We start from the raw sequence: 26,358 nt of genomic DNA on the forward strand, positions 1-26,358 counted from the left end.
GTAATTTAGCACGGCCAATCCACCTAACCCGCACATCTTTGGACTGTGGGAGGAAACCGGAGCACCCGGAGGAAACCCACGCAGACACGGGGAGAACGTGCAGACTCCGCACAGACAGTGACCCAGCGGGGAATCAAACCTGGGACCCTGGAGCCGTGAAGCAACAGTGCTAACCACTGTGCTATCGTGCCGATAGGCTGGAAAACGTAGAAGAAAGCAGATAATGGCATAGCTCAGTTAAAGAGACACAGTAAAATCCACTGCTGAATCAAACAAGTTGTGACTGACCTCTTCATTTTATGTGCAGATTCACTAGGATCTTGTTCCACTTATTGCTTCACATTGATATTGAATTATGAAATTAAATTCCTACTGCCATATTTGGTGTAAATAAGAAACACAACCGTCAGCACAATCAGCTGCTCTGTAATCCACCCTGATCAGTGAGTGATCCACACTGAGGTAGTCCTGATGTTACAGAATATTGCAGCAGGCGGGGGATTCTGGTGTCATAGATTTGCCCAGTTACAGCAGTAACACAAATCTAACAAGACCATAATAGGATGCAATCTGCCCAGTGACAGGTGGAAATCTGCCTAGCGAAAGCAGTATCCAACAGTCAAAAGGCAGGATAAGATGTGTCTTTCGCAGTAACAAGATTAGAAGGCACTTAGTTAGAATCAGGTGTGAATCACCTGTTCATGGAAGCAGCTTGCCTAGACAATTGGGAGATTAGTGAGGTATACATATGATAATTTATAGAGTCAAGGAATGTGAGAGGGGCAGACAGCCCAATACACAGAATGTAGAAGCAAAGGGGAACAATGGTATGATTGCCAGCACGCTCAGAAGCACAGAGGCTATTTTACATCTAGCAGCTTGGAGTCCAGTTTTACACCTAACAACTTCTACATCCTAGAGCCAAAGCAGTGCAAAAACCTTCATCAAGGGCGTTTAAATATCTTTGCTGGACCTGGACAAGACGTTTCCCAGACTTGATTATTATTCCTGTATTGCGTGATAAATATAAGTTGGTTTTGACAAATAGATCTCTTTGATTTGTGTAATGTTTGAGGAAATGGGAAGTCTGAAGGAGTTCAGGAATCGTTGATATATTTTGGAACAAGGGGTGTTGATTGCTGCCAGTCTGACCTCTGGGCCGCCCAGCCAATACCAAGTCATTTGAAGATGGATCACGACCCTCTCTATAATTTCAGGAAGCATTATTTTCCCGAACACTGTCCAACCGTTACCCTGGGTTACAAAGTCTGGCGCTGCCCAGCCAATCAGAGCAATGGAATGTCATTCCTGGACAGTGGATCCAAACAGCTAATCTGAATTGCCTGGATATGGTCCGTGCCAAATTCTGATCGGTGGCCTGGATGCTGAGGTGGAATTCCCAGCAGGTTATATTATACATGTCCACGGTGTGATAAAGGTCATGGTGCAGACACCACATTATATGTCTCCCAAGTAAACGTGAAACAGGGTGTCATCCTCATAGCTTCAAGCTGATTTTATTATTCAGACTGTAATTCTTGGCTAACACTTTATCAGCTGACTTCAGTTTCCGTTCCTGTACAAGTGCCTGCACCACCCTTGCCCCCAGTACTACTTGTTTAGTCCTCAACGTTCTGTCCAGAATATCGCAATGAGGATCTGCTCCCGTCTAAACTGAACCACTGTGAAGTCCCAGCTGACCCAGCATTATTACTGTCGCCTTCTTGTCTCCCAGTCCTTGAGGGGAGTATTTCCTATGTTTCATTTCCTCATTCTGGGTTACATTTATGTCAACAACCTGAGCTCTAGGGTATGATAAGGATAACAATGAACAGCAGCCACTCAAGTTTTATACCCAGATTGAGGACATTTCTCTTTGAAACTCAAATCTTGCCTCAAGATTCCCTGAGACAAATTTTGCCAACGATAGGATCCACTTTCTGCTCCATTCAGCCAGTCTGAAGACAGAAGAGTCTCAGTCATGGCTGAGTGAGAGAGAGGCCGCTGCTCAAAGCACTTCTCCTGAAAATGCCATTTCCCAGCTTGACAGGTGATCAGTTCACCTGCCCTTAGGCTTAATTCACCTTCACCTGCACCTGCCTGCTGTCAGCCTTCCCCACAGCACGGGGACACCTCATGCAGCCTCACCTTGATCCACTGATGAGGAACGCCAGCTGCAGAAGAAGCAAAACAAGCAGCAGCACCAGCTGCCCCCTCCTCAGCAACCTGCTGCCCCACAGAGCAGGTGGGCTGAACAGCAAGGATGTAAGATCCTGGAAACCCCAGGCACAGAGTCAGTTTCTTCGACCTGTGTGAGCACCAGCTCAAAACAATTAAGTTTAATCAGGTGGCTCAGGCTTTCATAGCAGGTCATTGCTCGCACCTCCTGGAACAAGGCCTCCTTCCCAGTGGATGAGCTGAGCACGCAATGCCAGTGGTCATCAAGGTGGCTGTTATTGGAGAGTTAGTGCGTGATTCTCTGCCCCTCCCTCCGCTTCATTGCTCTCTTTTTCCAGAAGGAGGAGAAGAGTGAGTGTCCCCCTTGGGGAATGTCGTCAGGCCCGAGGGACAACACATCTGCTGCTCACTTCCTCAGCCACTTCCACCCATCATGGGCAGGCCTCTTCCCCTCATCCCTGTCACATTTCAGCCCCTCCGACCTCTCAGTGGGACTTCCAGCTGAGTGAGACCCGGGCAAGGCTGCCTTGTGGTTCTCTCCATTCCTGTGTTTGCTGAAGCCTCGGGAATCAATGTGCAGATCGGTCATTCTAATCTCCGTTTGGTCCGAATGCTGTCCAGATGTTGCAGATGTCAGCAATGACCTGCCGTTAAAGCCTCAGGAGAAACCGTTCCTTTGATAGATTCATCTTGCCATTCTGCCCGGCAGCTCTGACTGACCGGTAAATATGGAATGCCTTGGCTGAGTTTAGGAATCAAAGGGGTTCCCAACCTATAACTGACCTCATTGTTTGTGCAGGTGCATAGGGGTGTGGATCCACCACCTATTGCTTCCCATTGGTATTGAACCATGAAATGAAATTCCTGGTGCCACATTTTATCAGAGTTAAAGCACGACAATCAGATGCTGTGCCATCCGCCCTGATCAGTGGGAAACTATTACTGAGTAGACCAGATGCTCCAGAGTAGTCCAGAAGACAGTCGTTCTAGTTGATACTTTACTGAACCCACAACAGTGCTTCGCAGACACCCCTGGTTTTAAATGCTGCCCATCTGAACTCTGGAAACACTAGGACATTTATTTCCCCAAATATTATCCAACTGTTACCCTGGGTGACAAGGTCTGTTCCTGCTTGATCAATTAGATCAATAGAGCGTTACTCATGGGCATTAGATTTACATGGTTAAGCAGATTTCCTTGGACCTGGCTGCTGCTGACATTTAATTGATGGCCTGTCATTAAGGATGAATCATTACAGAAGGTGCAGAAGGAAGCCATGCGTCCCATCAGGTCTGCATCACGCTCTGAAAGAGCACCCTACCTAGGCCCTTCCCTAAAGGACACTAGTGAACCAGTTGTGTTTTTACAACAATCAAATAGCTTAACAGTCTCCCTTTTCCAGAGGCTTATTTAATTCACTGAACTCATATGCACAAAATTCCCTGGTGAGATTTGAACTCGCCTCCCCTGACGAAGAGTCCAGATACCCTGGAGCATAAATCCTGGAGCATAACCAGTATATCACCATGCCTGAGATTAAGAAGGCAACGGGATCACATATCGTACCCAGTAAATTCAAAGATGTTACAGCTGGCAAGTTTGTGTTCAAATGATAACGACACCTTTCACATCATCGTCGAATGTTGGAGAAGTGGCTGCTCGTGCTGAGCTGGACTAGAGATCGTTGGATCCCAAGGATCCGAGGCCTTGTGTTCAGATGTCATCTGCAAATTAGGAGTGGAAAATCAATCAATCAATATTCTGATGAATGTGGCGGGATACTCCGCAGGCTGACGCCGAAATTGAGAAACACGATTGGGCAGAGAATAGGTTGCGACGCCAAAATCGCGTTGGGTGCCAATTTGACGCCAAATCCCAATACTCCGTCACCTCAACAGCGCCGTCAATGCATTCCGGAACGAACGTACAGTAAACACGTTTGCATATCATTAACGAGTCTGACCCGGTATTCTCCGGGGCCTCCGCGATTCTCAGCCACCAATGGGCCTAATTCCTGACGACGAGTTTCATTTGTGCTTTTAAAAATCGTAAAACTGGCATCATGGCTGTTGAGGGATGTAATGATATGTATAGTGTAGGGAGTGTAAAGGGTTAACAAAAGATGTTCATGTATCTCAACACTAGATGGCACCACAGAGTAGTCATATAAATATCCTGTGACTCCTAGGGTTCTGGGAGAAGGTGGTGGAGAAGGTGTTAGTGAAGGGTTGAGATAGGGTATTAGTTCTATTAGAGATATATTATTAATTTCTGTAGCATAGATTTAATACTGTTCTTTTCTTAGCTATTACTTAGTAAGGTTTGCAAATCATTTAAAGTAGTGTAAATAAACTAGCTCTGTTTGAAATACATAGCTTGATGTTCTTTGTCAGCACTCCAACTTTTAGCCACCTTGAGGGACTCCACAAGGAACATCACGGGAGAGAGAGAGGGGATATGGAAAGTGTCCAACATCGTCAAGGTTTGCTGACAGTTGTGCTGCTGGCCGGGGGCTTCTGCCAGGGCCTGGGGGAGTAGCAGGGTGGCCAGGAGGTGGGCTGTGAGGACTGAGTGGATGGAGACAGAATACCATTTCCACAGCCTGCAAGGCAGCTTTGCAGCTGCGCATGCCGCTGACAGCTCACGTGAACCTAGCACCACGGGTCGTATAGGTGTCCCTCCAGGCCACTCCCCGATGTGCTCTCTGGCCCCAGCTGACCCATCAGCAGGATGGGCGAACTCCAGCACAACCAGTGCCACCTTGTTGGCTGGGATAGTGTGTGTGGGGATTGTAATGTGTATGTGCGGCTGCAGCTGGTCAGCCTCCTGAGTGTCAATCACGGACCCGGCAAATCCCGCACCGTTTTTCATTGGAATCGATTGTGTTCCACGTGGCGCCTGTGTTAGCTCCTCCACAGTCGCTGAGTCAGTCCAGGATCGGCACCAGTTTTGCTGTCGTGAAAGTCCACAAATCTTGCCCCGGTGTCAACACAGTCTCAGAAACGGAGAATCCAGCCCCAGATATATGGAGCTGGATTCTCTGTTGGCCGGATCCTCCATTTTGCAGACAGCGCACACACCCGCGGATTTCCCAGTGTGTGGGCGCCCACAATGGAACCCTATTGGCCAGCTGCCGGGTTGGAGAACCCCGCTGCGCCGGGGGGGGGGGGGGGGGGGGGCACCAGAAGATGGGTGTGCGGCGGGACAGAGAATCCCGCCCACTGTATTACATGTATTTGGTGCAGTAAGGGTTAAAAGCCTGGGTTAGTGTGTATGACTGCTGCAGTAGTATTTTAAAGAATCCAGGTTTGAAAGGTTTGAGGAACCTGGGGCGCAATTAGGGCATCATAAAAGTTTGGGCTAATGGAATTTTGTTCGCATTAAGGGGGTTGCCTGTGGAGTTAGAGATATTTGACGGGATTCTCTGCCAGCGCTTTGGAATCGCGAATCGCAATGGGTCGGAGAATCGGGCGTCAGCCTAAAATCGACATGGGCGACCAGTGGAACGCCATGTGGAGTTTGCACATTCTCCCCGTGTCTGTGTGGGATTCGCCCCCACAATCCAAAGATGTGCAGGGTAGGTGGATTGGCCAAGCTAAATTGCCCCTTAATTGGAAAAATGAATTGAGTACGCTAAATTTATATTTAAAAAAAGAAAGTTGCAACTCTATTGATGGCTGGTGGGAACGGGAGTGAGACCGGTTCTTGTGCTCCCCTGGCCTACCCACCTTCTGGGCTGCCACGTTGAAGAGTAGCATACAGAACGCCAGCAAGGAGTTAACCAACTGGTGTTTCCCCGAGGGTTCGCCAACCATAATGATAGGGGGAGAAAGTAAAACGTCTTTTATGCCATTCCCCTCGGGCCTCCTACAGAATTACACTCGAGTCGTGACTGGAGGATAAAACACTCACCCCAGCTGCGGAATCCCTCCTCCTCGCGCATTCAGGGAGGGAGATATGGTGACGGACGTTTGAAAATGGGCAGAGCGGGGGAAAGGACAGTCGTCAGCCATTCTCTCTCGCAGTCTCTCCAGCTTTGACAGAGTCACCCAGACTCGAAAGCTTAGCTCCCTTCTCACCCCACAGAAACTGTCAGACCTGCTGAGATTGTCCAGCATTTTCTGTTTTTGTTTCAGATTCCAGCATCTGCAGTAAGTTACTTTTATTGTACAGCAGTCAGCAATAGACAGCAATTCAACAGTGTGTCAGAAGTAAAATCACAGCTATTAAATTGTGTTAGAAACACATTCATGTCTATTTAAGCAAATGGGGGCGGCTTGGTCAGGTGTCGTGAATGTTTCTTGACATCTATTTTTACACCAAGCAGGAATTTGTTCATCCTGGTGGAGGTTAAATTAATAAATGTGGAAAATAAAGCTAGTTTCAGTATTGGTCACCATGACCACTGTCATTGATGTAAAATCCCATCTGGTTCTGCAGTGCCTTTTGGGAAGGACCTCAGTCACCCAGACCTGGTCTGGCCTGCATGTGACTCCAGACCCACAGTGGGTGGCACGGCTGCCTCACAGCTCCAGGGATCCGGGTTCAATTCCCGGCTTGGGTGACTTGTCTGTGTGGAGTTTGCACGTTCTCCCTGTGTCTGCGTGGGTTTCCTCCGGGTGCTCCGGTTTCCTCCCACAGTCCAAAGGTGTGCAGGTGGATTGGTCATGATAAATTGCCCCTGGTGTCCAAAAAGATGTGTAGTTTAGGTTAAGGGGTTATTGGAGTAGGGCGAGGGAGTGAGCTTGAACTTGGGTGGAATGCTCTTTCAGAGGGTCGGTGTAGTCTCAATGGGCCGAATGGCCTCCTTCTGCACTGTCGGGATTTTATGATCGAATGGCAGAAGAAAAGTGAATTGCAATCCATGTTATTCTTCTTGATTGAAATTCTCCTGGTAGGCATTTGTAAGCAGGATGGTTAACTGTGAGGCTCGGAATCGGTGATATTTATATTCCCTGAAATTCCAGTGAAGTTTTCCTAGTCTTTCCTGCTGCAACTCTACCAGGAGACTGGTGGAAATGCAACACCTCTCGCCCGCCACCCAGCACGATGGTGAAAATGGAAGTTGAGGGACAGACACAAGTTTGCCTCCCGAGTTACATTTGTCTCCCTCTGTAATGAACCCAACCACCATAATCGGGGTATTCAAGTCTGATCGAACAAACTACCAGCCTCTCTGTTGGAGGATCTGCTGTCTGGACTGTTCTGGAGAAGCTCTGTACTGATGACCTGTCAGGAGGACAGGCGTGTGGGGCGGGTGGGTGGTCTGCTGCAAGTTCCAGAACTTTGCCCTGCAAAGGAGCCAACTCTTGGAATCAGATTGAGGAAAAAACGGAGGAATAGAAGGACGACGAGGACGGTCAGGAAGAGCAACGTGTACAATCTTAACCAACTGTAGGAGTTGTGAAGCCTTCAAAGGGTACATCCTTCTGGCTCTTATGTTATTGTCACTGCTAAAGACTTTGGTCATTAATTCCCAGCATACAGGGGTTAATAGAATTATCATAGAATTTTACAGTGCAGAAGGAGGCCATTCAGCCCTTGGAAAGAGCACCCTACTTAAGCCCACGTCTCCACCCTATCCCGTAACCCAACCTAACCTTTTGGACACTAAGGGGCAATTTAGCGTGGCCAATCCACCTAACCTGCACATCTTTGGGAGGAGGAAACCCACGCAGACACGGGAGAAAGTGCAAACTCCACACAGACAGTCACCCCAGGCCGGAATTGAACCCGGGCCCCTGGAGCTGTGAGGCAGAAGTCCTACCACTGTGCTACAGTCTTGTTTGTCAAGACTGGCATTTTTTGCCCATCTCAGTTGTCCTTGAGAATGCCCTGGTGGGTCTTTGTTCTGGGATTGCTGCAGCCTCGTCTGGTGAGGGCTGTTAAGTCGAGAGTTCCAAGATTTCAACGGAGTAATGAAGAGCTAGCGTCGGCATGCAGTGTTTACATTATGGAGGTGAAAGACTAGTCAGGAGATGCAGTGGCATCAGGTTGTTACGCAGCATAAACGCCAACCAAACAAATGGATTTCACTATTGGTGAAAGGTCATTGGAAGTTCCAGCCATCTGAAGATTTCCTTCTCTGTTGTGTTAATATTTCAGCCAATTGCAGTTAGCTCTTATCCAACAAGCTGCATTCCTACAAATGCCATGTACCTTCCTTTTCTGTAACAAGTGCCTGTGCGGCACCATATCAAAGGCTTCCTGAATTGATACATTCATTAAATTTCCTTTCTTTAGTCACTCCAGCCCTGAATCTTCTCACAGCCAGTCTTGTACTTGAGCTGGAGGTCCAGCCGAAGACAGAAGATCACGCCGGGGGAACTCTTCCTGAGGATGCTCAGAGATCCCATGCATCCTCCAGAGGTTAAGTGTGCAAAAAGGAGACAGAGGGCTGCTGTTGAACATTCGGCTCCCTTCCTGAGGAATCAATGTACAGCATACTTGAAAAATATGTGCTTGTAATACCTGTGGAAAGGCGGAGGACCTTGGTTCCAGACCAGGGTCATGGCCTGCGATGCTCCATCAGATTCTTGTCTGAAGACTTTGAATTCACACTTGTTTTAAAAATGGGTCATTCCAGCCAGTCCTATTGGATTTATATTAATGCAACAACATAGCTTTGCATCTTAAATTTCATCTATCTAACAGGAACCTGGGGTGCACCACACTAATGCTTGCAACCTACTGTCCTTACATAAATGTTCTGACCCCAGAAGCTCCAGCAGTCAGGGGGTGGGATTCTCTGACCCAGCCTCACCCGTTTCCTGGTGCGGCATGCCCCCATCGGCAGCGGGATCCTCCGTCCTGCCTGCCGGCCAATGGGGTTTCCCATTGTGTGCACCCCTGCGCTTTCGGGAAATCTGTGGGCGTGAGTGCGCTGCTGGCGGAATGGAGGATCCCACCGGTGAGGAATCCAGCCCAGGGTCTCTCTTTGCAGGTGGTTTGTGATTCCTGCTTCACCGTAGGTAGAGGAAGTTCACGTATTCGGACTCTCTGGTTTTACAGATCTATTGGGCTTGATTTACAATTCGGGGTCAGGAATCCAACGCCCGTCTAATTTCCAGGTCCCAATGTAGATACCCAAATTGGGCCGGTGTGAGCTTCATGCCAAATTAGTGCCATTGAGCAGTACCAAGTACGGGAGCTGCCTGCAGAGTGCCAGGAGCAAAGGTAGATGGCAGCCACGATGGGGCCTGCCACTGCCTTGCAGAAGAGAGGAGACAGCACATCAGAGGGCCTGCATCCTCACTGCGCACAAAGGTGGCCAAATGAGAGGCAATGCGAAAGGCTTCCCAAGTCCCAAAATACACCTGGGAGGTGCGCATACAGAAATTACATATTTTCAGCAAAACCTTGGACAAATTACAAACCTTTTAATAAAGTGTTGAATACTAATATATAACATTCATATAATTAATGGTAGAATAACTAAAGAGAATGAACAAATATAACTGGGAAAATTCATTACTGCTTTTATAATTGTACATTATATACACTTTTAATAATATAGTACACAAATTTCAGATGCAAACATATCAATCAAAAGGGTGTGATTAAAGCAGGATATGTGGCTTGTTTGGCACAAATTAAGCTTCATTTCTTTAAACTGGGGATGAAAGAATATAATAAAGAACCTAAACTAAATGTATTGGATCCTGCCCACTGGGATTTGCACCAAGTCTGTTTAACCAGCTCTCGATATGGCTGCAGCACTTTGTAAATTTGGGCTCAAGTGACATCTTGTGGCTGCAAATCAGTATTGAGTAATTTTCCACTCAAAAACACACCCACAAACATGGGAAGTCATTTTATCGAGGGAACATGGGAAATCCAGCAAGCCACTTAAGATTTTGGTCTTTTTCTCCCCTTATATTAGATCACAACTAATTTCTGCCTATTTAGCTTCTTGCTTCGGGCCAGTGACAGTAATGTTCGATCACTGTTGATCTAATGATGTTCCTTAATGATGGAACCTATTGACAGTCCCTTTGGAGGCCAATCAGTGCAAGATAAAGAGCCATGCCTGGCAAACTAGCTGTGAGCTCGTGAAACTCACCCACAGCGCTCAGATCGGATGGCGTCTGCAAATCAAATTCTGGCTCCTGGATTGGGAAATACCCAGTGATATGTATCATCAATGTGGCCTAACTCTTGTTCCCCTTTAAAAGAAAATCAGACTATATTGCCTCCAAGAAACGTTCAGTTTCTGAGATATGTATTGATGACGTTGGAATGTTTTTGCAGTAATGAAATCAACAGGCAAATCCAAATCTTAGTTACTACAAATAATATGTTATTCAAATGCAGCCGGGTAAAGATATTAATCAAATCTCCCATTCGCTTCAACAAAGAAAAGCACGCTTTTAAAAGAGGGAATTACTGCAGAGGTTACCAATCGCGGGTTGATTGTAACTCTTCCTCCCAATTCACAGCGGGTGATCGGGAGAGCCCCCGTAGAAACGCACCCTTAGAAATCAACAGATGAAACGTCCTCTCTCCCTCTCTCTCTCACTCTCTCACTCTCTCCCTCTCTCTCTCCCTCTCTCTCTCTCTCTCTCTCCCCCCCCCCCCTCAACGTTGGGGAGCAATTACGGTTTAAGAACATGCCTTTTTCAAATGTTTTAGATACAGGTTTGACTCTGAACGAGAAGGAATGACGAAAGCGATTCATTAACAGCAGTGTGGCAGGCCCAGTGCCACAAGCCATCATCAGCGCTGCTTAAAACGTGTGTCCAATTTGCACTGCATGGCACAAGCCATTTTATCCCCGCACACCATAAACATGTGCTTGTTAAGGGCATTGCAGTTGCAAAGCTGGGTCACAAATCTACAAAGTGTGAGATTGACAATCAGTCATTCTGCTACCCAATTGGCCACAGGAGGGGGGGCGGGGGTGTTTACTCTTCCGACAACAGTATCCATTCTAGAGACACGACAATGAGGTAAATGTCCAACTATCGCAAAAGGCTCCGTGTGATTTTTCTCTTCTTGCTCCTCTTCGCCGTTTCCGTACATTCTTCAGTAAACAAGATATTTAATTTCGGAATAAATGAGGGGAAAAATAACCGAGCATGCCCGATAGACAATGAGGCCGCCGTTCACTAAGGCCCGTGGTTTCAGGTACCATGGTTCTGTCTTGAACGAGAAATAGATCGCGTAGAGTGCCACCGCAAAGAAGTGTCCAATCAGAGTCATTGGTTCAGGAGAAAGCCTAACAGGAAGAGAGGCAGTTATTAGTCACAGGTAAGAATGGTTTCAGGTAATGTCGCAAGTGTCCTCTTCAGCAGGGAGTGGAGGCTGCAGGATTATCCCAGTAGCGTTACAACATGCTGAGTCACATTTCCATCTTGAGATATATATATTTATATATATAATCCTTATTGTCACAAGTAGGCTTACATTAACACTGCAATGAAGTTACTGTGAAAAGCCCCTAGTCACCACATTCCGTCGCCTGTTCGGGTACACAGAGGGAGAATTCAGAATTCTCAGATGGTACGGGAATTGAACCCGCGCTGCTGGCCTTGTTCTGCATCACAAACCAGCTGTCTAACCCACTGAGCTAAACCAGCCCCTGCTGCCTGATACAGTTCAAGGGAGTCCACCGGGCACACATGCCGGTGGCCCGGATGAGCAATTTTTTGTGGGTAGAGGACAGAGGTGCGCAGGAAGCCCAGCAAATCATGTCCACATGTTTTGGGCATGCCCGAAGCTTAGAGGGTTTTGCGAGGGTGATGTCAACGGTACTCAAAACATGGGTGGTGCCGAGTCCAGAGGTGGCGATTTTTGGTGTGTCAGGAAGAGCCGGGAGTCCAGGGGGCGAAGGAGGGACTCAGAGTCCCCGAGTGCAGAGATCTGGGTTAGTGACATGGCTGGGTTTCTCAGTCTTGAGAAAATAAAGTTCGCCTTAAGAGGGTCACTGTTAGGGTTCACCCGGAGGTGGCAGCCATTCGTCGACTTTCTCGGGGAAAATTAAAATGTCAGCAGAAGCAGATTGCCAAAGGGGGGGGGCAGACTATTGTTTTATGGTTGGGGTGTGTGAAGATTGTGATGGGGGTCGAAATGTTTATTATTCCATGTTTATGTCGCTGTTATTGTTATAAAAATTGCAAATACCCCAATAAAAATATATATTTTTTAAAACATTCCATAATTTGGGGGATGAAAGCAACGTATATTATTATCCATTTTCATCTTTTCTGTTCTGTTTCTGTCAGCTGTCGTTAATCGAGACAATAACCTTACTATTTGGCCTAATGGAGTTGAGGTGATGCGGCCTGGAATCCTCCGATGCTCTGTGAAGGCACAGGTAGTTCCCCATGGCAAGACAGTAAGTGTCACCATTATGTCGCTCCTGGACTGTGCGACTCCACCTGCTGACTCAGTAGTATGGGGTGCACAGAAAATGGGGATAGCAAAAGCCTCACCATTTCAGAATAATTTCCGCCTTCAGGTTTTACTTCTCCGAAGCTGGAGATCCACAGGGACCAGAGTTGGCCGGCATCGCGGCAGCTGTGTTTGAGATTAGATTGTGATCTTCACCGGGTCATTCCACAGGCTAGTGCAGAGTGGGGCGGGGGGGCACAGGGGTGCAGGGAGGAGAGGCCAGCACCAGGAACTCAATAATGCAGCATGAATGGCTGAATACTCGAGAGCTGGTTTTCCCCAATGCAATACCAGTGGTGGCCATCGCTCCCGGTGGCGCTGCCGGTTCTGCAGAGCTGCCAATCTCTGATTGATCAGAAGATCGGTTGTGGAGGAGGGCAGTGCAGTGTTTAAACGTCCCCGGTGGAGCCTGGAGCCCTGTGGCAAGGTTCCCACTGCTTATTAGAGACTTCATTCTGCTAGGGCTCCCAGGGATCCGGTCAGTGGGGGTGCCATCACAATCCGGACCACCTGCCAATCACATTAAATTCTTCCCCCGAGTTGGAATAACGGCATTTCCCTGTTCACAATTAAGAGAAAGCTGTTCTTCAGCGATTTCTTCAAAAAACAGATCATTTTCATAATTTGGACTTACACAGATAACAGTCCTACTGGTCCTGTCACACACTGTCCACCTAGTTTGAAATAATGGAAGCAGGCCTTCCGGAGTTGATGCAGGGAATCTGGAATTAAATTAAAAATAATGAACTCTATGTACATTTCTGTTCATCTTATAATTGTGCAGTATTTTGTACAAGTTTTGAGGCTTGGAAAATCTATTAGAAAAATTAAAATAAACTTATAAATGTAATTATGTGTGGCTATTAATGCAACAAAATTATTTTTTTGATAACATTCAACAGAAGTGTAATGCAATTTCTGCATCAATTCTGGTTTCAATGCAAGGGCGGCACGGTAGCACAGTGGTTAGCACTGTTGCTTCACAGCGCCAGGGACTTGGGTTCGATACCCGGCTTGGGTCACTGTCTGTGCGGAGTCTGCACGTTCTCCCCGGTGTGTGCGTGGGTTTCCTCCGGGTGCTCCGGTTTCCTCCCACAAGTCCCGAAAGACGCGCTGTTAGATGAAGTGAGCATTCTGAATTCTCCCTCGGTGTACCCGAACAGGTGCCGGAGTGTGGCGACTAGGGGATTTTCACAGTAACTTCATTGCAGTGTTACTATAAGTCTACTTGTGACACTAATGAAGATTATTATTATTAAATAAAACAGAATGGGGGATGAACAACAACAACTTGCATTTGTATTGCATCTTTGATGTAATTAAAAAGTCCCTCAAAGCGCTTCACAGGATCATTATAAAACAAACTTTGACACCAAGCTAAATAAGATAATATTAGGGCAGTTAATGGATTGGCCATGTTAAATTGCCCCTCAGTGTCTAAGGATGACCAAGGTTACAGGGATAGGGTGGAGTGCGCAGAGGCCGGATGCTCTTTCGTAGGGTCGGTGCAGACTCGATGGGCCAAATGGCCTCCTGCATTGTAGGGATTCTATGATGGCTTTGCGACAAAAGGAGGGAAGCAGAGGCAGACAAGTGGAAAGTTTTCGGAGGAGGGCGTGGATTTGAAAACAAGGATGAGAATTGTAAGATCGAGGCCACGTAACACAGTATGGTGGAGAAATCAAACTGCATTGCGCCTGTTGGAGGACACACACGTTTGTGAGAGTCCCCTGCTCCCAGGACTCTGAGCTTACCATCTGTAGCAGCAAATAGTTCATACAGAGCTTGAGCCAGAACATTCACCACAAAGGAATGGGACTTCTTCCTTGCCCAGTCAAAGTTCTTCTTCGCCTGCAAAAAGTCACAACAGATTGCGTAAAATTTCTTTCCAAACTGCTTTCCTCAAGTATGGGCTCATTGCTAACTTGGTGTCCAAGGGCTGCACTCAGTTTTCCTTGTTAAGTGCAGGTCTAGGCATCTATGTCATGTTGCGGCATATCATACAAAATGGCCAGGATTTGCCCCTCCCATTCGCAGCAGGCGGGGGTTCGGCGACGGGAGGAGAAAATATCACAAAAAGTGCAAAGTCATGCTTTACATCAGTGTGAAAGCAGGTGCAATTGGGGGGGTGGGGGAAAGAGCCACAACTTTGAGCCACAAATACTCAAATCCAAATAATTCACATCTAAATTCTGTGTTCAGATTTTCAATAGAATAGAATAGAATCCCTACAATGCAGGAGGCCATTTGGCCCATCAGGTCTGCACTGACCCTTCGAATGAGCACTCTATCCATGCCCAGTTCCCCTATCCCCTTAAACTAACCTGCACACTAACCGCAATTTTGTGTGGCCAATCCACCTAACCTGCTTATCTTCGGACTGTGGGAGGAAACCAGAGCACCCGGAGGAAACCCACGCAGACACGGGGAGAACGTGCAGACTCCACACAGTCGGTCTCCCGAGGCCGGAATTTCACCCGGGTCCCTGACGCTGTGAGTCAGCAGTGCTAACCATTGTGTCAGCGTACCGCCTGCTCCCTGACCACGACAGGGCTCTATCCTGCCATCATCTGATACCATCCCTGGAATCACCAAAGTCAGATTCATTAGGCCATGTGGCCACCACTTGTCTTGTATTGTTTGATTTTCATGGTTCGCCTACCATGAAATGCATTGACCAGTGTGGGGGTGGGATTGCAATGTGTTCCACCATAGAGTGATTGGCTGTGGGGTATCCATCGGTGGTTCCATTCCCCCTTGGGCCGGATGAGAGCTGCCAAGTGCATTCTCAGACGAGGAAACATGCGGGATAAGACTCCCAGGAAACTCTTGGCCAACTCCCACAGTAAGCAGTTTTGAGTAGCGGCAACATGGAGACTCTGGCTGGGATATTCCAGCCCCGCACATGGCGGGATCCATCGCAGGCGGGACGGAAAATTTGGCAAGCCAGCCTGGAGGCGGGAATTTTCAACCCTGCCACAAGTAGGACCAGAAAGTCCTGGCCCCAGAAACAGGCAAAACTTTATTGAGCCCCCAGGTGATCAGAGATGACAAACAAAATAACTTTAACAAGAATTAAACTAGATTTTTGCAGTTTGCAAACTGCAGTCACAGAAAATATAACCTGGTCTCTTGTATATCTTGTTCACTGAACATAACTTTCATCATGTTGCAGAGTTTGAAGCTGGCACATGAAGGAACAGTTAATCTAAATATTCTGCAAAAAAAAGATTCGAAATGCAATTGCTCAGAAACACTGATTTCAAAAAAACCAATGTGCTGTCTTAGTTTTAGACATCAACAATATTCTAGTGGTGCCCATGTGTTTCAAATCGGACGTTTTTGCTTTAATGTTGTTATACTGTCAGCTTAACATTGTGGCCTCAAGAATCTTTGGAATTCTCTCCTGACCCATTTGGGCTTCAGGTTGGCTGGAGAAAAGTTTGAAAATACTCAAATTCTTTCTGCTGTGAAACTCACTGGGAGATAAGGCAGTGTTGCCAACACTGCCCCTTCGAATAAGCAACAATCAGAGATCGCTTCATCCTTGGGACGGTCTGACAAAGTTTTGAAACGAGGCAGCATATTGGGGGTGAAAATCATCATTGCACACACAACTGCTGGCTGTGAATACGAGCCGCCAGTACAACAGGACATTCTGATCACAGGCGTTTTGTCATATTACAAAGCTGGAAATCCAACCACAGCAGTGAATTTCCGACATTGCCTTGATTGATTGATTGATACTTATTGTCACATGTACCGAAGTGCAGTGAAAAGTATTTTTCTGCGGCCAAGAGAACGTACACAGTATGTCCATAGTAGACAGAAAGAATAATCAACAGAGTACATTGACAGTGGTGCATCGACAAAAAGTGATTGGTTACAGTGAGGAACAAGGGCCAAACAAGCAATACATGAGCAAGAACAGCATAGGGCATCGTGGATAGTGGTGGGAGGTAAGTGGAATACCATGATGAAATAGCATAGACGGGCATGTGTGTTGTCACTGGGCCAGTAACCCAGATACCCAGCGTAATGCTTGGCAACCCGGGTTAGAAACCCGCCACAGCAGATGGGAAAATTTGAATTCAAGAAAAATCTGGAATAAGGGGCGAAATTCTCCGGAAACTGCGCGATGTCCGCCGACTGGCGCCCAAAACGGTGCAAATCAGTCGGGCATCGCGCCGCCCCTAAGGTGCGGAATGCTCCGCATCTTTGGGGGCCGAGCCCCTACCTTAAGGGGCTAGGCCCGCGCCGGACGAATTTCCGCCCCGCCAGCTGGCGGAAAAGGCCTTTGGTGTCCCGCCAGCTGGTGCGGAAATGACATCTCTGGGCGGCGCATGCACGGGAGCGTCAGCGGCCGCTGACGGCATTCCCGTGCATGCGCAGTGGAGGGAGTCTCTTCCGCCTCCGCCATGGTGGAGACCGTGGCGAAGGCGGAAGGGAAAGAGTGCCCCCACGGCACAGGCCCGCCCGCAGATCGGTGGGCCCCGATCGCGGGCCAGGCCACCGTGGGGGCACCCCCCGGGGCCAGATCGCCCCGTGTCCCCCCCCAGGACCCCGGAGCCCGCCCGCGCCGCCTTGTCCCGCCGGTAAGGTAAGTGGTTTAATCTACGCCAGCGGGGCAGGCATTTTAGCGGCGGGACTTCGGCCCATCCGGGCCGGAGAATCGCGGGGGTGGGGGGCCCGCCAACCGGCGCGGCGCGATTCCTGCCCCCGCCGAATATCCAGTGGTGGGGAATTCGGCAACCAGCGGGGGCGGGATTCACGCCAGCCCCCGGCGATCCTCCGACCCGGCGGGGGGGTCGGAGAATCTCGCCCCAGAAGTCTACACGATGACCATGAAACCATTGTTGATTGTCGTAAAAACCCATCTGGCCCTTCAGGGAAGGAAATCTGCCGTCCTTACTTGGTCTGGCCTACATGTGACTCCAGACCCACAGCTATGTGGTTTGACCTTTAACTGGTCTCAGAAGACATTCAGTTCAAGGGCAATTAGCGAGGGGCAAGAAATGCTGGCCACATCCCCGGTAAGAATAAAAAAAGTTAAATACTGAGGATGCTGGAAATCTTGAAATAAAAACAGAAACTGCTGGATAAACTCAGCAGGTCTGGCAGCATCTGTGGAGAGGGAAACAGAGTTAACGTTTCCAGTCCGTCTGACCCTTCCAGCATTTTTTCTGGTCTGAAGAATCCCCCGTGGCAATTCAAGTCTCAACTTCCTGAATTACGAGTTATAGATAAGAAGTCTGACCTTCAGCATTGCTTCATTATCATGGAGGTCCGGAATTTCACACAGGAGACTTTTCCATATCCTCACATCATTCAACACCACGCTCATTCCACCCCCTGTGAGAGGATGACGCATGTTATACGCATCACCCAAAAGTAGCACACCTGGATAAAAGATGGAACAACCACTGTATTATAGCAAACTTAAAGGTCATTGAAATGTGCTTTGCTTTTCCCTCACTGGTCATTAGACTGGAACACGTGGAGACAGGTCACTTTTCCATATTCGAGTGCAGTTTTTATTGACTATTTAAAAATTCATTTACGGAATGCGGACGTTGCTGGTTAGGCCAGCATTTATTGCCCATCCCTAGTTGCCCTTCAGAAGGTGGTGGTGAGTTGCCTTCTTGAACCGCCGCAGTCCTTCAGGTGTAGGTACACCCACTGTGCTGTTAGGGAGTAAGTTCCAGGATTTGGGCCCAGGGAAGGAACGGCGATATATTTCCAAGTCAGGGTGGTGAGTGACTTGGAGGGGAACCTCCAGGTGGTGGGGTTCCCAGGTATCTGCTGCTCTTGTCCTTCTAGATGGTAGTGGTCATGGGTTTGGAAGGTGCTGCCTAAGGAACCTTGGTGAGTTACTGCAGTGCATCTTGTAGATGGAGCGCACAGCTGCCACTGTTCGGCGATGGTGGACGGTTTGAATGTTTGTGGAGGGGGGAGCAATCCAGCTTTGTCCTGGGTGGTGTCAAGCTTTGTGAGTGTTGTTGGAGCTGCACTCATCCAGGTAAGTGGAGAGTATTCCATTACACTCATGTAGATGGTGGACAGGCTGTGTGGGGGTCAGGAGGTGAGTTACTCGCTGTAGGATTCCTAGTCTTTGGTTCAGAAAGTGATGGTTGGCCACGTGTCCTGTGGTGTGGTTTTGCAGAGGCCTTTTAACAGAGTCAGGGAATGGATTTTCAGTGAAACAGTTGAGATGTGTCCATGGCCCGACACCCACCTCAGCCCCCTGTGCCTCCCCACCACCCACAACTGGAATTTAAAGGTCTAGTTCGTCCCTGTGGTCCAGGGAATCCCAGAGGAAAATCAAACTCACAACACCTACTGACCCAGGGTCCTTTTATCTGCTGTGAACGCCTGGCGGGAGCATTTATGTCAACTTTGCTTAGATGTCACCATTTAGAACCTTTGCTGTCAGTACTGTTCTGACATGAAAGATATTTAATGATACTCTGCAGAAAATAGATACTGCTAAATATCGGATTGAAATTGTACCTATTTTTTTTACAAAGCTGAACAAAGTGACTGACAAACTCCTGGTTGCTTTTATATTGAACGGTTATTTAATGAGCAAAGTTATCGCTGCAACACAAAAGCATTTTTAAAATCTAAAACTGTGCTTGGAGCAACACCTTTATGGCACAGTTTAAAGATTTTGCTTTGAAATATGGCTGTTGCATGAGGAACGGTTACATAGATACATAGAAGATAGGAGCAGGAATAGGCCTTTTGGCCCTTCGAGCCTGCTCCGCCATTAATCACGATCATGGCTGATCATCCAACTCAATAGCCTAATCCTGCTTTCTCCCCATAGCCTTTGATCCCATTCTCCCTAAGTGCTACATCTAGCCGCCTCCTGAATATATTCAATGTTTTAGCATCAACTACTTCCTGTGGTAATGAATTCCACAGGCTCACCGCTCTTTGGGTGAAGAAATGTCTCCTCATCTCTGTCCAAAATGGTTTACCCTGAATCCTCCGACTGTGACCCCTGGTTCTGGACACACCCATCATTGGGAACATCTTCCCTACATCTACCCTGTCTAGTCCTGTTAGAATTTTATAAGTCTCTATGAGATCCCCCTCATTCTTCTGAACTCCAGCGAGAACAATCCTAACCAAGTCAATCTCTCCTCATATGACAGTCTGGCCATCCCTGGAATCAGTCTGGTAAACCTTCGCTGCACTCCCTTGAGAGCAAGAACATCCTTCCTCAGAAAAGGATATAAAAACTGCACACAATACTCCAGGTGTGGCCTCTCCAAGGCCCTGTATAATTGCAGCAACACATCCCTGCTTCTGTACTCGAAACCTCTCGCAATGAAGGCCAACATACCACTAACCTTCTTTACCGCCTGCTGCACCTACATACTTACCTTTAGCGACTGGTGCACAAGGACACCCAGGTCCCGCTGCACACTCTCCTCTCCCAATTTACAACCATTCAGTAATCTGCCTTCCTGTTTTTGCTTCCAAAGTGAATAACCTCACACTTATCCAAATTATACTGCATCTGCCATTGATTTGCCCCCTCGCCCAACCTGTCCAGATCATGCCGTAGGATCCCTGCATCCTCATCATAGTTCACCCCCCACCCAACTTGCTATCATCTGCAAACTTTGAGATGTTATATTTTGTTCCCTCATCCAAATCGTTAATATATATTGCGAATAGCTGGGGTCCCAGCACCAATCGCTGTGGTACCCACTAGTTACTGCCTGCCAATGTGAAAAGGACCCATTAATCCCTACTCTTTGTTTCCTCGCTGCCAACCAGTTTTCCATCCACCTCAATACATTTCCCCCAATCCCAAGTGCTTTAATTTTGCACAATAATCTCTTATGCGGACTTTGTCAAATGCTTTTTGAAAGTCCAAGTATAGCACATCGACTGGCTCCCCCTTGTCAACTGTACTGGTTACATCTTCAAAGAATTCCAAAAGATTTGTCAAGCATGATTTTCCCTTCATAAATCCATGCTGAGACTGATAGAACATAGAACATTACAGCGCAGTACAGGCCGTTCGGCCCGCAATGTTGCGCCGACCTGGGAAACCACTCTAAAGCCCATCTACACTATTCCCTTATCGTCCATATGTCTATCCAATGACCATTTGAATGCCCTTAGTGTTGGCGAGTCAACTACTGTTGCAGGCAGGGCATTCCACGCCCCTCTGAGTAAAGAACCTACCTCTGACATCTGTCCTATATCTATCTCCCCTCAATTTAAAGCTATGTCCCCTCGTGCTAGACATCACCATCCAAGGAAAAAGGCTCTCACTGTCCACCCTATCCAATCCTCTGATCATCTTGTATGCCTCAATTAAGTCACCTCTCAACCTTCTTCTCTCTAACGAAAACAGCCTCAAGTCCCTCAGCCTTTCCTCATAAGATCTTCCCTCCATACCAGGCAACATTCTGGTAAATCTCCTCTGTACCCTTTCCAATGCTTCCACATCCTTCCTATAATGCGGCAACCAGAATTGTACGCAATACTCCAAATGCGGCCGCACCAGAGTTTTGTACAGCTGCAACATGACCTCATGGCTCCGAAACTCAATCCCTCTACCAATAAAAGCTAACACACCGTACGCCTTCTTAACAACCCTCTCAACCTGGGTGGCAACTTTCAGGGATCTATATACATGGACACCGAGATCTCTCTGCTCATCCACACTGCCAAGAATCTTACCATTAGCCCAGTACTCTGTCTTCCTGTTATTCCTTCCAAAATGAATCACCTCACACTTTTCTGCATTAAACTCCATTTACCACCTCTCAGCCCAGCGCTGCAGCTTATCTATGTCCCTCTGTAACTTGTAACATCCTTCCGCACTGTCCACAACTCCACTGACTTTAGCCTCATCTGCAAATTTACTGACCCATCCTTCTACGCCCTCCTCCAGGTCATTTATAAAAATGACAAACAGCAGTGGCCCCAAAACAGATCCTTGTGGTACACCACTAGTAACTGGACTCCAGTCTGAACATTTCCCATCAACCACCACCCTTTGTCTTCTTCCAGCTAGCCAATTTCTGATCCAAACTGCTAAATCACCCTGAATCCCTCTGTATTTTCTGCAGTAGCCTACCGTGGGGAACCTTATCAAACGCTTTATTGAAATCCATATACACCACATCAACTGCTTTACCCTCATCCACCTGTTTGGTCACCTCCTCAAAGAACTCAATAAGGTTTGTGAGGCACGACCTACGCTTCACAAAACCGTGTTGACTATTTCTAATCAAATTATTCCTTTCCAGATGATTATACATCCTATCTCTTATAAACCTTTCCAAGATTTTGCTCACAACAGAAGTAAGGCTCACTGGTCTATAGTTACAGGGGTTGTCTCTACTCCCCTTCTTGAACAAGGGGACAACATTTGCTATCTCCAGTCTTCTGGCACTATTCCTGTAGACAAAGATGTCTTAACGATCAAAGCCAAAGGCTCAGCAATTTCCTCCCTAGCTTCCCAGAGAATCCTAGGATAAATCCCATCCGGCCCAGGGGACTTACCTATTTCCACACTTTCCAGAATTGCTAACACCTCCTCTTTATGAACCTCAAGCCCTTCTGATCCTGCCACTGCTTTCTATATGTTCCGCTATAAAGTCCTTGATAATGGATTCAAGAATTTTCCCCACTACCAATGTTAGGCTTACTGGTCTATAATTCCCTGCTTTCTCTCTACCTCCCTTTTTGAATATTGGAGTGACATGAGCTACCCTCCAATCTTCAGGAACTGTTCCAGAATCCATAGGAGTCTGCGTCTGTACACGTTGGAGTTTAGAAGGATGAGGGGGGATCAAGTGAAACTTACAGGATACTGCGAGGCCTGGATACAGTTGACATGGAGAGGGTTTTTCTACGAGTAGGAAAAACTAGAACCCGAGGGCACAATCTCAGACTAAAGGGACAATCCTTTAAAACAGAGATCAGGAGGAATTTCTTCAGCCAAAGGGTGGTGAATCTGTGGAATTCTTTGCCACAGAGGGCTGCAGAGGCCAAATCACTTGAGTGTCTTCAAGACAGGGATAGATAGGTTCTTGATTAATAAGGGGATCAGGGGTTATGGGGAATAGGCAGGAGAATGGGGATGAGAAAAATATCACCCACAATTGATTGGCAGAGAAGACTCGATGGGCCAAGTAGCCTAATTTCTGCTCCTATGTCTTAATAGTCTTATGAACAAATATTTGAACCAATTACACCTTAACCATTTACAGTCACCTGACTTAATAACATCTTCAATACTTAATATCGGAACAGAATGTAGGGAAAGCAGAGGGAACCACACACACAACTAAAAGATATTAAAAGAAGCAAAACGAGGGGCCAGCCCTTCAGATTTGGTGCAATCTTCCCAGTCCAATCTTCTTCCTACACTGCTCCATACCCAGACCATGATTAACACCCAGGTGGCAAAGACACAAATCTATCTCAATGACTCAAGATTAAGACAAAAATATCCTATTTGGGTGCATACAAGTTATAAACTCTTATGGGTGCGTGAATGACATGGCAAATAGAATGTGAATTTGCAAAGTTGAACCTTGCAGGCTTTACCTGGCTTATTCACCGGTAATGGTGGGAGGAAGCTTGCTGGCATAGTGCGTAGACGATCGTTCTGGACTGCAAGTAGGAATGGTTCTTTTATGTGCTCTGTTGAAAAAATATGGGCAATCGCTTTTAGTGATGACAATAAAGTAATTTAAGGAATCTCAGCTAAAGTTAATTTCGCTAGTATTTATTGGTTTATCACCTTGATCATGGCTATTATTACACAGTCACAGACTATTAAGTATATGATACTGTTTTATGTAAACTTTTGAGGCCCGTTAAATGAAATTTGAAGCTGGTTAATTCGGGTAACTTTCTGACATTGCACTCGCATTCAGAGCCTCATCGACTTTCCCTCCAACAGTGACAGCGATTCAAAAGTACCTCATCTGCTGTGAAGCACTTTGTGATGTTCAGAGATTATCCAAAGGGTTATATAAATGCAGACTCTTTCTTTGGGTCACAGATTCGGAGGGGTGCTCTCCGTAATTTTCGATGAATTCGTTTTTATGGAGGAGGTATAATTGCGAAGAGATCTTGCTAATTTTCTGCCAAGTGCTCCCAATGGCCATGGTTGCTGTCAAACGTGGGATTTTTGTAATACTCCCCTATTCTGTTTTGACAGCCGCAGGATATCTTGGCAGTGAGGTTAAGAAAGCCATTGCTAGAGAGCCGGGATAGCATCGCCAATTCACACCCTTAGACATGGATCGTGAAAGGTGGCCGGGAGCACTGGAGGGAAAATCGCAAGATTCAGACTCTCCGAAGGGAAGAGACATGCAATTGTACCTGGAAGCTGTGGGTAGATTTTCTCAATCATATAATCTTTAAGATGTCTTGGCATTTCCCCTCTGATGTCCACTAACACTCGTGTTTCATTGGATGAAATTTGATAGACAAGAATAGGGCTTGGGTTAGCAAGGACGAGTTCAGCATGGTTCGGTTTGAATTGCGGCGAGTCCTACAATCACAAACACAGACATCAAATAGTAGATATTTCTATTTTGGCAATATTTTCCTTTGAAACTAGTTCATTTTTAAAGAGTATCATTGCTAGTGTAATTGGATTCTTTCTTTCATCCTCTGTACCTTTTGGTAAGAAAATTAAACAATTGCAAGGGACTGCACATTTAAACAATTGCACAAGGCTCCATAGAGTTGGATGCAACTATTCGTGAATAACTTACCAAACACTGTTTATTCCAGCCACGATTTCGGAGTCTTCAATAGGCGAGCATCGCTGATTCAATACAACCATTCAAGACTCTGAACATTAGTTAAGTATTTCTTGTTTAAGTCCTAGTGACATTGTTGTAGACAATTCCCAAGGCATCGAGTGTGATTTCACACCGGGAGAGGTATAGCAACGAACTTCATACTTAAATTTCAGGTTATGTTATTTCTGTTTCCTCACTAAATTTGACCGGTTTGTCTACATTAGCAGGGTGAGTAACCCAGTATCTTCCATGATCTAATTCGCAATCAATGTTGTTTTAAAAGATTACATTTTCTGCAAACTAGTACAAGAGTCGGCACGGTAGCACAGTGGTTCACACTGTTGCTTCACAGCGCCAGGGTCCCACGTTCGATTCCCGGATTGGGTCACTGTCTGTACAGAGTCTCCCCATGTCTCCCCATGTGTGCGTGGATTTCCTCCGGGTGCTCCAGTTTCCTCCCACATGTCCCGAAAGTCGTGCTGTTAGGTGAATTGGACATTCTGACTTCTCCCTCTGTGTATCCGAACAGGTGCGGGAAGTGGCGACTAGGGGCTTTTCACAATAACTTCATTGCAGTGTTAATGTAAGCCTACTTGTGACAATAGATTTTTTTTTTTTTAATTTAAAAATGGAATTTCTTGGATTTCCCGGCCATTGAGCGGTTGCCGACCCTTCAACCTGTTGCGGAAGAAGGGTAGGTTTCTTTTTGTCTTTACTATCTGGATGGCATGCCACAAGACAATCTGATGAGGAAGGTCTCGGCTCTTTGGCAGAACTTGCCTCATATTCCATCCATTGAAATGAATAGAAGGAACAAAGAACAAAGAAATGTACAGCACAGGAACAGGCCCTTCGGCCCTCCAAGCCCGTGCCGACCATACTGCCCGACTAAACTACAATCTTCTACACTTCCTGGGTCCGTATCCTTCTATTCCCATCCTATTCATATATTTGTCAAGATGCCCCTTAAATGTCCCTATCATCCCTGCTTCCACTACCTCCTCCGGTAGCGAGTTCCAGGTACCCACTACCCTCTGCGTAAAAAACTTGCCTCGTACATCTACTCTAAACCTTGCCCCTCTCACCTTAAACCTATGCCCCCTAGTGATTTACCCCTCTACCCTGGGGAAAAGCCTCTGACTATCCACTCTGTCTATGCCCCTCATAATTTTGTATACCTCTATCAGGTCGCCCCTCAACCTCCTTCGTTCCAGTGAGAACAAACCGAGTTTATTCAACCGCTCCTCATAGCTTATGCCCTCCATACCAGGCAACATTCTGGTAAATCTCTTCTGCACCCTCTCTAAAGCCTCCACATCCTTCTGGTAGTGTGGCGACCAGAATTGAACACTATACTCCAAGTGTGGCCTAACTAAGGTTCTATACAGCTGCAACATGACTTGCCAATTCTTATACTCAATGCCCCGGCCAATGAAGGCAAGCATGCCGTATGCCTTCTTGACTACCTTCTCCACCTGTGTTGCCCCTTTCAATGACCTGTGGACCTGTACTCCTAGATCTCTTTGACTTTCAATACTCTTGAGGGTTCTACCATTCACTATATATTCCCTACCTGCATTAGACCTTCCAAAATGCATTACCTCACATTTGTCCGGATTAAACTCCATCTGCCATCTCTCCGCCCAAGTCTCCAGACAATCTAAATCCTGCTGTATCCTCAGACAGTCCTCATCGCTATCCGCAATTCCACCAACCTTTGTGTCGTCTGCAAACTTACTAATCAGACCAGTTACATTTTCCTCTAAATCATTTATATATACTACAAAGAGCAAAGGTCCCAGCACTGATCCCTGTGGAACACCACTGGTCACAGCCCTCCAATTAGAAAAGCATCCCTCCATTGCTACCCTCTGCCTTCTATGGCCTAGCCAGTTCTGTATCCACCTTGCCAGTTCACCCCTGATCCCGTGTGACTTCACCTTTTGTACTAGTCTACCATGAGGGACCTTGTCAAAGGCCTTACTGAAGTCC

The 26,358-nt window shown here is 46.9% G+C and overlaps 1 protein-coding gene across 4 annotated transcripts in view; it reads right to left on the bottom strand.

Moving 5' to 3' along the window:
• Positions 1 to 3,556: 3,556 nt before the first annotated feature.
• Positions 3,557 to 26,358, bottom strand: part of sqlea (squalene epoxidase a) — a 34,884-nt gene continuing 12,082 nt past the window's right edge. For 2 of the 4 annotated variants that reach the window (XM_072467029.1, XM_072467030.1), the window contains 6 exons: positions 23,939 to 24,110; positions 23,156 to 23,251; positions 17,829 to 17,971; positions 14,326 to 14,422; positions 13,206 to 13,293; positions 9,544 to 11,396 (listed from right to left, as the gene is read on the bottom strand). In XM_072467029.1, the coding sequence (XP_072323130.1) occupies positions 11,204 to 11,396; positions 13,206 to 13,293; positions 14,326 to 14,422; positions 17,829 to 17,971; positions 23,156 to 23,251; positions 23,939 to 24,110 (789 nt within the window). In that variant the 3' untranslated portion in view covers positions 9,544 to 11,203. Of the gene's footprint in view, positions 3,904 to 9,543; positions 11,397 to 13,205; positions 13,294 to 14,325; positions 14,423 to 17,828; positions 17,972 to 23,155; positions 23,252 to 23,938; positions 24,111 to 26,358 lie in introns of those variants that run through there. The other 2 variants (XM_072467031.1, XM_072467032.1) reach the window with 2 other exon arrangements.

The sequence above is a fragment of the Scyliorhinus torazame genome, chromosome 11, assembly GCF_047496885.1.
Source record: "Scyliorhinus torazame isolate Kashiwa2021f chromosome 11, sScyTor2.1, whole genome shotgun sequence".
Taxonomy (NCBI): domain Eukaryota; kingdom Metazoa; phylum Chordata; class Chondrichthyes; order Carcharhiniformes; family Scyliorhinidae; genus Scyliorhinus; species Scyliorhinus torazame.